This window comes from Bos taurus, chromosome 3 (genome assembly GCF_002263795.3).
Source record: "Bos taurus isolate L1 Dominette 01449 registration number 42190680 breed Hereford chromosome 3, ARS-UCD2.0, whole genome shotgun sequence".
NCBI lineage: Eukaryota > Metazoa > Chordata > Mammalia > Artiodactyla > Bovidae > Bos > Bos taurus.
In genome coordinates, this window is record NC_037330.1 from 48,954,069 (window position 1) to 48,967,194 (window position 13,126).

Genomic DNA, 13,126 nt, shown 5'->3' on the forward strand with positions numbered 1-13,126 from the left:
GAAATGCTCTCTGGGGCCAGAGAGGAGCCCCCGGCCACTACTTTCTATTAACCTTGGTAGGTGCTGCGCTCCCACCGGCCTGGACATTGCATCGCCAAATGGAAGGGAGGGAATCCCTCTCTTCCTCCCCAAACTCCATCCAACCTCCCTTTATTCCTTCCCCACAGACCTGCCGCACACTCAGGCAGGACATCTGGATAGGTGATCCCGGGGTCAGGAAGCTGGGGCGTCAGGGGATCTGAGCAGCTGGGACCCTGGTTGCCCTCAGCACCTGGACCGGCCAGCAGCCGAAGGACACTCACGCTCGGCGGCGGGTTGAATCACGGGTGAATCAGTCCTTGCAGGGTCCCGGAGTTTCCTACTCGCAGGAGGCGGGGCGGGGTGTGGACTCGCTGAGGGCCGCCCCCGAGGCGACGAAGGCGGGCCGAGGGCGGGGAGTCAGGAGGAGAGGTGGGGGCGGACTCAGCGCAGGCGGAGGCGCAAACGTGAGCTCCGCTCTTTAAAGCGCGGCGGGGACGAGCTCCCACAAACTCTGGGCTCCCCGCATCCCTCCCGGTTCATCCCGCAGCCCCAGGTGCCTCCAGCCCAACCTCGCAGCATCCTCACCTCTCCAGCCTCCGGGGCTCAGCGGAATTTTTGAGACCTCGCCGTCAGCTCCGGGACATGGCGACCCCCAACGGGCCCCGGGTGCCCTGCCCCCAGGCCGCAGTCGCTCGGGCTCTTCTATTCGGCTTAGTCCTCATCCAGGGGGCCGGAGTCGCCGGTGAGTGGCACCCGCCTCGCAGAGCCCTGGGGCGAGCCACCGGGAGGAGGGAAGACAGGTCTGGCTGACCGCGGGCTCTCCCCGCCCCGAGGTGCGGCTCGCCAGGGACCCGCCGCCCCTTCTGCTCGAGATGCTTGCTCTGGGCATCCATTGTTGCCTAAGTGCCTTTGGGAATCTCGCTTTAGTTTCCCAGGGAGCCGACACCTTGAAAGTGATGGGACAAGGCTCCGCACCTGCAGGGGTCGACAGGCAATGTTTGAATGTTATCCTTCATTGTATGTGAACTTTCCTTAATGAGAAACGGCTCTCGGTCTTCTCTTGATCGTCAGTGTTTTAGATTGGGTTAGTCAGTCCTTCCAAAATGTCGTTTGGATTGGAGCAGGCGCCACATTTTGCATGCCCTGTAAGCCTGTTCTATGTGAGACGCAGGCAGAGACTAACCTGAGAACTGGCAAAGAAGACCTTAACAATAAGGTATCCTAACCGAATACAGCCGACAGTGTACATGCTTATTGTCTTCCTGGGTGTCTGTGGAAGTTTCAGTATAGTGACTGAAATTATTCATGGGGTTTAGACAAAAGTGAAAAAAGTCAAGATTTGGTTTTTTTTTTTTTTTTTATTGGATGCAGTCCTAACTCTTCTGACACGTGTGGGCTTTGCCCTTTAACATATTTTACAGAAACCCATCCTAGCCAGCTTTCCCTGCTAAGTTAAACCTGGAATCCTGCCCTTCCCCCTTCTCCAGTTGGTCCGTGGATACCCTGGGCCACTGAAGGCTCCTGAGCTGTGCTTCGGTCGTTCTCACAGGGCTTTCCCCATGAATAATTTCAAACAAGGACTTCAAGATCCTTGTGTGTTTCCTTAGATCACCAGGTCGTCTTGCCATGAGGAAACTCTGGGTTTAGGAAAATATTGCTGATTTTTTTTCTTATGATAATTGAGTTAAAGCTTTTGTGGTTAGGAAAATATTAATGTGAGGTTTATGATGATGTTACGGAGTGGGAATGTTTTATACCATTAACATAAAATTGTATGCTGAGAAGTTCATGTAAACATTAATAACTGTTTCTCTGTTGTTTAAAGGCACTACAGATGTAGTGGTAGCATATAATATAACTTGGAAGTCAACTAATTTCAAGACCATTTTGGAGTGGGAACCCAAACCCATCAATCATGTCTACACTGTTCAGATAAGGTAAGCTAGGTACCAAAAAAAGAAAAATAAGATTTTTGTTGTTTCCACTTTCCTGTGCTGAATACAGATGTCTTTAAAGCTGGTTGATGGATGAAATTATTTAACAGATAACAAAGAATAAGAGGGCATTCATGATAATTTCTTGGAGAAAGAAATGGCAACCCACTCCAGTGTTCTTGCCTGGAGAATCCCATGGACAGAGAAGCCTGGTAGGCTGCAGTCCATAGGGTCGCACAGAGTCGGACATGACTGAAGCGACTTAGCAGCAGTAGCAGCATGGTAATTTGCTGGCCTGAGTCATACTCATCAAGTCTGTAACACTGACAGACCTTAAACTGATAGAATGTTTTGTTTTCGGAGATGATTGGGGAAATTTGTGAGTATAAGCTGTGGAGATGTGAACTTTCTTGAGCAAGCCATGGTGGCACTGATAGATGTGGTCGTGGATCAGTGATACCTCATTTCTCTAAGTACACACAGCCTTTTCCGTGCTGTCTAGACTGCCAGCTGGATCTAACATGTTAGAGAAGAGGTAGGGAGGAGTTCGGACGCATACGTTGCCCTTAAGCAGTGTTTGATTCATTAATCTTTGGATTCGTGATTCAAAATTCCGTTGCATACGTGATCTTGGAGGAGGTCAAATCCGTGACTCACTGAGCAGGGAAGGAATACACCATCAAGTTTTTGGTTTTAGCAAGTTTTTTGTTTCTGAAATATTCTAGGAGGCTTGGTAGAGATCTTATTAAGTAGAGGACAGCAGCTATGGTAACTAAGACTCCTTATAGAAGGTACAGTCATGTCGCTGACTAAAATTAAAGGTTTTTTGCTGTTTTAACTTGTGCCAAGTCTTGTATAGCATTTGAAATGCAGCTCTTAAGTATGGAGTGGGTCTTTTAAGCGGATGTTCTTTTTTTTTTTTCCAACATCAACTTCATGACAACTATTGCCAAGCCAACAGGGAAGAAAATTTGTGTGTGCATGCATACATGCTTGTATATATACAAAGAAAGATTGAGAGGAATTTAGAAGTCGAGGTAATAATTACAATTATGGCCAAACTTGTCAAATCAGATTCCACTCGATGCAAGTTACTAATTCCACAAATGCAGGCAGGGCTGAAGTTTACCTTAGTAGACACTTTGTTTCTGGGTAGTGAAAAGAAGATTTTAGGAAGGATGCTTACCTCCTAAATATATTGAATCTTAAGTTTGGTGAATGTGAGAAAACATATTTCTGATTTACCAGAGTTTTAAACATTTAGACTTTGTCAATTCTAAGTTCTCAGACTGCAAAGCTACTGTTATGTAAGCGTGTCAAATCAAGTTCTCAGCTGCAAGGCTGCTATTATTTAAGCGGACATGGCCTCTGTGTGCAAACAACCTAGCGCAGAGCTGCAGCTTGGGGGCGCCCGCAGGCCCTGGGTGGGGCTGGTTCTGGCCCAGCCGGCCATCTCTCCTGTGTGCTAGAGGAACTGTGAGTGGTTCCAACACCCTGCCGGGGACCCACACTCTTCCATTACCAGCCCACGGGTAAATGGGATTCCTAGGTAAAGGGACCATAGTAGTCATGTTATAGACGAGGAAACCGGCCCTGGAAAGGTAAGGGACTTACCTTGGAGTGCGCACAGCAGGGTCAGGAAGCAAGGCCTACGGAGCAGCGCGCACCCCCACCTTCTCAGTGGGTTGCGTGAGTCTCATGTGAGACTCCAGAGCCGGAAGGAGGAAAGAGAGCCTTTCCCACTGGTCCCCTCAGTGCGCCTTTCTCCCTCCCGGTCGTCCTCCCTAGAGAAAGCACCTGGCTCCTCCAGAGCCAGCCGCCCCACCACCAGCTTGTCCCCAGACACAGGGAGCCACAGCTGTGCCCGGAGCTCCAACTGCATTTTTCCCTTTTGGAAACAGTTTTCAGTCGCCAAGTGTTACTGGCTCAAGCCTTACCACCCAACCATCCCCTGAAATACTGGTTCCAAAAATTCTAAATTGGAACTTCCAGAGCTTGTAGAAAATAACCTGCTCCTTAATTGGTGGGTCTGAATTATGTTGGGATTTTTTAGTTCAGGCGGGACTTTTATTATTTCCAAATCAGGAGATTTTGCAATACCCAGAGGAACCTTGGAGGCGTTTATAGTGTTAATGCTGATAATAGCAGTCAGAGGAACTGACTGCAGAATTGCCCCTTCCCAACCGGTTTGCAGTACTTAAAAGCTCTATCACTTTTGGTAATTATTACCTGTGCTAAATTTTTCCAGAGGTCTGTGGTTCCTCCTGTGAACTGAAGGAACCACAGATGCTATCTCTCAGATGGAATGTAGCCACAGCGCCCAGAAGTGTTTCTCCTGTTATCTGAACAACTTGTTTGCCATAGCAGTGGAGAAGAATCATCAGGTTCTTGTTCACTTTTTAAAATAGAAATGATGCAGTTTTAAAAAATGCATTCTGGTCATTCTGGAATTAAGGCTGCATCTCTACTTTTATCACAGAAAAGTAGAGAAATCTAAGAGTATGTAAACATATTTCTGTCTTAATCTTAGTTTGTGAATTTAAGGAATAAGAGTGTGTTTATCCACACCCTCTTAGCCTGGTTATTTAGTTCAGACTTTTAAAAGATTCTTATTTATGGTTCTTATGCCTGGATCTAGACAGTTAAATCCCTATGGCAGCTCGTTTCCTCCCCAGTTCAGCCTCTAAATGTAAACCATCTAATGCTCCACAAATCCTGGCCATGTGCAAGCCCTAAAGCCCCACTGTTTGATGGAGGAGCACAAGGGCGTGGAAGTACCAGGCTCACTTAAGTGCTTTAATGAGATATCCGTGCTGGGGCCAGGGAAGGGAGAGATCAGTTCTGAGCAAGGAGATCTGGAGTTGCCTGTAGACGGTGGGATTGCAGTGTGGCCTGGAATGATGGGCAGGACACTCTGGGGGTTGATGATGGGAAACAGCAGAGCAGCTGTCAACTTGCGTGGGACACTTGTGCGTGCATCAAGTGGCACTGACATTTTAATTGTTTCAGTTCTGTAGAATAGTTTCACTTTTTTCATAGAAGTTCTTTATATCATTTCAGGATAATTTCATTTTCATTTTAGTGCTTTAAATCATTTTCTGTTCTATGATCTTACAAAAGAAAAATCTGTCTTAAGAGACAGACTTAGATCTGTCCCAGTCTCAGACTTTGACAGACACTACCTGTATTGTTACTCTATAATTTTTGATGGCTCATCCTGTGAAAGTGAGGGAGGCAAGTACTGATCGTATAATGAGAGGGACAGACCCAGCTCTCATCTCATAAGCTGTAAGACCTTATACAAGTTACCTAGCAGCTCTGAGCTTCAGTATCCTCATATGTGAGAAAGATCCAGTACTTTCTTGAAAGGATTAATACCAAACGAAGTAACATGTTTAAGGGTCCAGTAGAGCGCCTGGCTTATGGTAGTTTTAATAACTGTTAAGTAACCACACCAATAATGGTCACAATAGAATGTAATAGAATAGAATGTATTATTATATAGACTCTATGACTGCATTGACTATATTCAACATAGAACAGAATGTGATAAACAGAATATAATGATATAATAAGTAGACTAGTAAATAATTGAGTCTTGATGGAAAATTGTCACTTCTCCCACATAGTCATGACAAATCATCTATAGTTTAAGAAAGGTATTTAAAAAAATGATTCAGAGCACAGACCCAGTAGTCAAACTGCTGTCTGGCTCAAAAATCCAGCTGTGTGACTTTGTGCTGGTCATCCAACCTCCCTTTGCCTCAGTGGCCTTATCTGTAAGAACAAAGACAATTACAGAGCGCCCCCCCCCCCCACCACCACCACCAAAGGTTGCTGAGAGGACCTGAAGCGCTCAGTGTAGCAAAGACCTCCTCAGGATTGCTTGTGGAAGTCAGTGTTGGAACACAGCACCCCAGCCAGAAAACAGTTACCTTGTTGGATGCAAATCACAATGTTCCATTTCTCTTCCTTCCTTTCCTCAGCCCTAGATTAGGAAACTGGAAAAACAAATGCTTTTACACAACAAACACGGAGTGTGATGTCACTGATGAGATTGTGAAAAATGTGAGAGAGACATATTTGGCGAGAGTCCTTTCCTACCCCGCAGACACTAGCAGTTCCACAGTGGAGCCTCCGTTTACCAACTCCCCGGAGTTCACACCCTACCTAGAGAGTAAGTAGCTCAATTGGTAGTAACTGTTCATTCTTGTTTTCATAAACTTCTAAATATTCTGTGAGCTTGTGACCCTTAGGAATGATTACATTAAAAAAAAGTTTATCCATAAACACATCTTGTTTTCTCAGAAAGTAGTACGTGCCACAGCCCTCTTCGCTCATTCTGGATGTGGTAGGAGGCTCATGGGACGTGAACTTTGGAGTTGATAAAAATGTCATCAAGTAGCTTTCTCCACCAGTCTGTCCCCAGACCCTACCAGTAACTGGCTGGATAGGGGGCAGAGAGTAGGAAATTCACAAAGGCTGGCAGTTCCAGTATTTCCCCATATATATTGGTGACCAAAAAGTTCCATAAGATCTTATGGAAAAGCCCAAATGAAATTTTTGACTGACCCAATATTTAGGAGATTTTATACATCTTCTGAATTTTGTGTCCCATCATCAGACCAGAAGTCCCAATTAGGGTTTTTCACAGAAGGTTACAAATCCACGGGGCAAGTTCGGTTTCCCTCCCATCCCATCATTGGGCTGCTGACCTTTTTCCTTGCTTGACCAGGATTTGAGTCCTGTGATGTGCTGGCACTTGCCAGGCCAGCTCCCATCCTGCTTCCTTCATGCTGGTCTTGAAAACAGAATGCTTTTCTCCCTAGCCTTTGCTAAGGGAGTACAAAGGATTCCTGCCAAGTAGGAGATGCAGAATTTTCATCATGGCTATGGTTCTGAACTAAGTATTTTAAATAAACAAACATGTAGCACATTGAGAAGAGTGACATCAGCGGCTCTAGTAGAAGATTTAGAATGAAAGTGTTGTGTTGTAAAAAAAAAAAAAAAAAAGAAAGTGTTGTGTTATTGGTGTTTTTATGTTTACCCTGCTGATACCCCACGGGGAGCTTCTCCAGGCAGGGGTGGAGAGAAGGGGGCAGAGAAACAGGCAGCCCCCTTTCCCCTTAGTGTGTACTCTGAGGGTAGAAACAGGGGGCAGCCTCACCCAGGTGAATCGGACGACCTACCCTGAGCCATCTGCCAGAGCCTGTCTTCAAACTCCTTAGTGCTTTTAGTCGGGTGCCTCTCCCAGTTCTGAGCTTAGACCCCACCCATGACCACCTATAGTAACTACAGGTTCATTGATACTTATTCTCCCTCCATGGGCAGCATCCTCATGATTTCTTTTTATAGTTCTTGAGGATTTTTAAAAATAATTTTTATTTATTTTTATTTTTGGCTGTGCTGGGTCTTCTTGCTGCATGGGCTCCTCTCTAGTTGTGATGCACAGGCTTCTCATTTCGATGGCTTCTCTTGCGGAGCATGGGCTCTAGGGCACATGGCCTCAGTAACTGTGGTTTCTGGGCTCTAGAGCACGTAGTTGCTGCGCAAGGGCTTAGTTGCTCTGAGGCATGTGGGATCTTCCCAGATCAGGGATCAAGTCCCTGTCCCCTGCATTGGCTGGCAGATTCTTTAACACTGAGCCAACAGGGAAGCCCTGTTCTTGAGCTTTTTGTAAGCTACTTCAAATCCTTTTTTGGTGCAAGAGAGAAAATAGTTTATATTTCTGTGTGCTCATACACACACATCCTTGCCTATAATTCCTATTGAATTATGAGGATTCATTTCACTATTATTCAACCAAAGCACGTGAGCTAATTGAGCCATCAAAGAGACCTGGTGGTTAAAAGTGATTTTTCGAGATACCAAGAACGTTTCATGGGCTTTCCCACAGCCTCTATTGTGTCTAAAATATGGAATCTTTTGCAGCTGTTTGGTTAACCACATGTGGCTGTTGAGCATTTGAAATGTCAGCTAATGCCATATGTGTAAAATATACACTGGATTTTGAGAAAGATCTCAAAGTTTTCATATTGATTAAATGTTAAAGTTACAATATTTTAGCCATATTGGGTTAAATGAAATAGATTCACTTCACTCGTTCCTTTTTACTTTTTCTAACGTGACCACAAGGAGATTTAAAGTGACATCTGTGGCTCCCAGTGCATTTCCACTAGACAGCTCTGCTGTAGAATGTCTCGTGATTCAGCTCCGGTGCCAGGGAGCTGGTTCTTTGAGGTATTTCGTGAGGGATGACTAGGTGGTTATTAACCATGATAACTCAATGGGGTTCTAGTTCGTATAGAACTCTTTGGTCCCAACGAAGCTCATTTTCTGTGTTACAGCAAACCTTGGACAGCCAACAATTCAGAGTTTCGAACAAGTTGGGACAAAACTGAATGTGACGGTACAAGATGCACGTACGTTAGTCAGAGCGAACAGCGCATTCCTAAGCCTCCGGGATGTTTTTGGCAAGGACTTGAATTACACACTTTATTACTGGAAAGCTTCCAGTACAGGAAAGGTGAGCATTCTTTTGTTTTTATGACTTGTTTTAAATTGCAGATCCTTGATTTCACTTCTTCTCCAAGTCAAACATCAAAGCAAGTGGTTGACAGGGCAGTGTTGTGGAGTGGGAAGCAGACTGCTGTCTTGGTTCACAAGCAAGTCACAAGCAGACTGCTGTGACTTCCAGCTGCTTTGCACTGGTCCGCCTCGGGTACCCAGATTCCCAGCCAAGGGGCAGGACCAGTCATCTCTAAGGTTCCTACCAGCTTCCACATTTCTTCTTCTATTGAGGATCCCAGAGACAGAATTTGTTTTTCATTCAACAATTAGTACTTCTTTCCTTTTTTCCTTTCTTGCAGATATCTTCTAAAGGGGCTAAATATTGGGTTGACTATATCGAAAGTGGATGTCTTCATCCTTGGGGAAAAAAATCCTTAGCAGTTATCAGGGGGAGCTTGATGAGCCAGCTGACTTCCAATCTTTATGTCAGATGTGTCCGCATAGGCTGGGCTTCCCTGGTGGCTCAGACCATAAAGAATCTGCCTGCAATGCAGGAGACCCAGGTTCTATCCCTGAGCTGGAAAGATCCCCTGGAAAAAGGAATGGCTGCCCACTCCAGTATTCTTGACTGGAGAATTCCATGGACTGAGGAGCCTGGCGAGCTATAGTCCATGGGGTCGCAAAGACTCAGACACAACTGAGCGACTAACACTTTGATTTTACTACCACAGTGACTTAGTAAAGGCAACAGAATTCACTCTGAGCCTGGATGAATAAAGAACTCTTATCTTTTAACAGAAAAAGGCCACGACAAACACTAATGGGTTTTTGATTGATGTGGATAAAGGCGAAAACTATTGTTTCCATGTTCAAGCAGTGATTCTATCACGAAGGGTGAACCAGAAGAGTCCAGAAAGTCCCATCAAGTGCACTAGCCACGAGAAAGTTCTGTCCACAGGTGAGGCTCTGCCCATGATCTGGGAGGCAGGGCTGCCTTCCATGGGACTAGCTCCATCCTCAGGACTAGATGTACTATCTTCGGGGGAAAACTGCCTGGGTTTTTTGTGGTTTGCGGGGGGCGGGGGATACTCATGATTTTAGACATTTAGTTTCTGTGTCGTTCCCTTGTATTAACAGGTGTTTTTTAGTTTTTTTTTAGCACCTAGCATGCGCTAAGCTCTCTGCTGAGCGAGCCCTGGGCCCACAGTAGACGTTTAGGATTTAGTATCAAATCACAGATTTCTCTGGGCGTTTTTTCATACTTCTGGTTCATACACCAGCTCACCTGGTGAACCAGATGCAACAACACCCCATAGACGTTTGTGAGCACCTAGCATGGGCTGCTGTTACCCCAGGGTCATAACCCATGAAGCAAAGGGATTGGGGCTAGCAGATATACCATGTGTACATGTGTGTGCCTCACTGGCACACACGTGTGCACACATGTGCCACACCAGAGCACAGACGCCAGGTAAGCAGTGGATCTTATCTGGAAGTGCCATGGAGGCTCAGACATGTGCACGAGGCTGAGAACCCAGGAATCTGCCTCCAGGCTTGATTGGGATGGTGCTCTGAGTACTTTAAGGGAACAGAAGAGTGAGAGGATAGTAATAATGACCTAGTGCCTTGCTGAGAGGCAGTTTAAATATTTTAAAGTCACTTTAAAAATTCTTTCCTGTTAAATGACATTGACAGTTACATGTAGTTACATCTACAAGTATCTTTCTAGACTGTGAGCATTATCCAGTTTGTTAAATGCTTTTTCATTGTTGTCAATTGCCTGCAAACATCTAGGGTTTGAGAGATTTTTTCCTAATAGAAATGTGTGGTGGAGAAAAGAGATTTCGAGTTACACAAAAGCTGGATGGTGTAATTTGGGGTTCTGCTCACTGAAAAATGAGATTCAGGCTCTCTCTCTGAGTTGACCTGGTACCTTTTATTTTTCAGAACTTTTCTTCATCATTGGCACAGTGATGCTGGTGATCATCATCTTCATCGTCGTCCTGTCTGTGTCTCTGCACAAGTGCAGGAAGGTGAGAGCAGAGCGAAGTGGGAAGGAGAACACGCCGCTCAACGCTGCATAAAAGATCCTGCTCTTGGAGCTTTCTGCCAACGCTGCAGAGCTCGTGCTGCACTGTGACCAAGAGCTCTTAGGGCGGTAGCACACATGGAAACACAAGTGACTGTTCTGGAGCATACAGAGCCTGGGGCTCGAAGAAAGTTCTTATCTGACCTCTTCTTGCGATTAGCATCTTGGTTTCAACATCAGCATTAAGACACTTTGGAATGTAATGAGCGGTACAACCAACTCCAAGTTTTTAAAATTGCTATTTTAACACTAAGGCACCTTTTGCACGTATCCTGCTTTCAGACTGTATATTTTCTACGTTCAAGTTGAAGCCAGATTATCTAAGGAAAAACAAATGAACAAATGCCTTAAAAATTCCTGCATGGACTTTTGGAGAACTTTTGAGAGGCTGACATCAAACCATGTGGGAAAGTAAGGTGGAAATCGGGTGGACTTTCTAACGTATGTCTGTCTTTTTGTAATATGGTGTTTAAGGTCTTTTTTTTCCTTTTTGAGTGCTTTTGGTGGTTTGAACAATTAGCAAACGTTTATATGAATCTGTTAAAAGCAGAAGACTTGTATTTGGGGCACATTCTTAATATGCATTACAGTTTAGCACTTTAACTGACAAGCGCTGTTGATGAAACACTTGACAGCTAACTATGTTTTTATAAGACTACTCTACCAACAAATCATATCGAGTTTAAGGTTTAAGGTACTTCAGACTTTATGGTCCACATTGTATGTATTTATATAATTTGAAAAAAGGTTTTATATATGGGGATTTTCTATTTATAGAGGTAATATTGTTGTTTGTATATTTTGAGATAATTTATTTAATATACTTTTATATAATAAAGGTGACTGGGAAATATGACTATTACATGTTCCAGTTATTATTTATGGTTTGGCCTTTGTATTGTTTGATTCTACTGCAGTACCAAGTGACCCTGAAATTTTTAGTGGCTTATGACAATGCTATCTTTATGTTACACTTATGGTTTGGTGGCTGTGGATTGACTGCAGCTCTTCTTAATGTCTTCTCATTCATTCCAGGACCCAAATCAAAGGTGAAACCCCTTTTAGGATCAGGACAGTGAAATGAATGTGGCTCAGTCGTGTCCGACTCTTTGCAACCCCATGGACTATGCAGTCCATGGAATTCTCCAGGCCAGAATACTGGAGTGGGTGGCCGTTTCTTTCTCACAGAGGGCAAAGCAAAAAACAGGTAGAACAGGCAGCCATGTCTTCAGGCTTTAAGCTGCCTCCTAGGGCTTCCTAGGTGGTGCTAGTGGTAAAGAACCCACCTGCCAATGCAGGAGACTTAAGCTGCCTCCTAAAACTTCTGCTCCAGAGTGACAATATGTCACTTCTGCTTATGTACCATTGGTCCAGGCTGGACATATGACAAAGCCTGACATTACCCTGTGGGAGGCACCACAGGTCACACGGCAATGGGCATGGATGTATAGTTTCCAGGGAAGGGAGGAAATTGCCTGCCATCTACCACCGACTTAATGGGAGAGAGTTCTTCCCATGGGCATTAGTTTGAGTTGCACATGAAGGTTAGAGAGGAGAACAGAAGAAAAATTTTTGGATTGTTCAAAGAAAATTGGATAAAAGGACAATGTAAGATAGGAAGAGAGAGAAGTGGAGTGGGGTTTCTAGAATTAATTAAAAGCAAACTAGATTGAGGGGCATCCCAGGTGGCACAGTTGGTAAAGAATTCCCCTGCCAATGCAGGAGACACAGGAGACATGGTTTCGATCCTGAGTTGGGAAGATCCCCTGAAGTAGAAAATGGCAACCCACTCCATTATTCTTGCCTGGAAGATTCCATGGACAGAGGAGCCTGGTGAGCTACAGTCCATGGGGTTGCAAAGAGTCAGACATGACTGAGTCAGACATGACTGTGTGCACACGCGCGCGCGCACACACACACACACACACACACGGTTGAGAGCCCTGTGGCCACACACACACACACACACACACACACACACACACACACACACACACACGGTTGAGAGCCCTGTGGCCTTGCCAATGGGCTGTTAGACACAGCTGGGTCGAACTGACTTCACTACCTCTGTCTGGAATGTAGAAAGTGAGTCCTCCATTCAAATGCAAATAAAATCTAACAGATGGGTCCTGATCTCACAACTGTATTGAAAGAGGATTCTAAGAAGAGATGAAAATGAGACTCCTGGCACCCCAGTGAGCCACAGTCTTGTTTGCTTCCTGTGAGGCGGGCGGGGGCGGGGGGGGGGGGGCGGAGGGGCAGGGGGGAAGCTATAGTGCTGCCTAGAGAAGGTCTCAGAGGGCACCCCAACCTGCACATGGTCCCACAGAGGAGACCCTCCGCAAACACCCAGCTCACTGCCCACCTGTTCATGAATTTTAAATGCATTTTGTTCTTTTGCTCTAAAGAACTCTAAGTATTGTCAGTAAAATTCTAAACATGAAATGCTGGATATAACACCATATTCTAAGGAAGCACAGGCCAAACAAACCTTTCACGTCTTCATAAAGATGGCAGCCTGAAAGAAGGGAAAAAAAGGTAGATATTTTAGAGAAATTAAGGGAATCAGACC

General features: G+C 45.1%; 1 protein-coding gene and 1 long non-coding RNA gene across 3 annotated transcripts in view; one reads left to right on the top strand and one right to left on the bottom strand.

Moving 5' to 3' along the window:
- LOC132344873 (uncharacterized) overlaps positions 1–363 on the bottom strand; it is a 50,721-nt gene extending 50,358 nt beyond the window's left edge. For both annotated transcript variants that reach the window (XR_009493913.1, XR_009493914.1), the window contains exon 1: positions 170–363. This is a non-coding gene — a long non-coding RNA (uncharacterized lncRNA). The remainder of the gene's footprint in view (positions 1–169) is intronic.
- A 153-nt stretch (positions 364–516) lies between these two features.
- On the top strand, positions 517–11,400 carry F3 (coagulation factor III, tissue factor). Its single transcript, NM_173878.2, has 6 exons — positions 517–763; positions 1,847–1,958; positions 5,942–6,132; positions 8,303–8,481; positions 9,264–9,423; positions 10,413–11,400. Exons 1-6 carry the CDS (start codon positions 664–666, stop codon positions 10,547–10,549), a joined length of 879 nt encoding a protein of 292 aa, NP_776303.1. The 5' UTR covers positions 517–663; the 3' UTR covers positions 10,550–11,400.
- The last annotated feature ends 1,726 nt before the right edge of the window (positions 11,401–13,126 follow it).

Excerpts from the sequence above, each read along its gene's own strand:
- F3 (NM_173878.2), top strand. The coding sequence starts at position 664 with ATGGCGACCCCCAACGGGCCCCGGGTGCCCTGCCCCCAGGCCGCAGTC. Across the intron at positions 764-1,846 it reads CCAGGGGGCCGGAGTCGCCG|GCACTACAGATGTAGTGGTA; the intron begins GTGAGTGGCACC and ends TGTTGTTTAAAG. Across the intron at positions 8,482-9,263 it reads AAGCTTCCAGTACAGGAAAG|AAAAAGGCCACGACAAACAC; the intron begins GTGAGCATTCTT and ends ATCTTTTAACAG.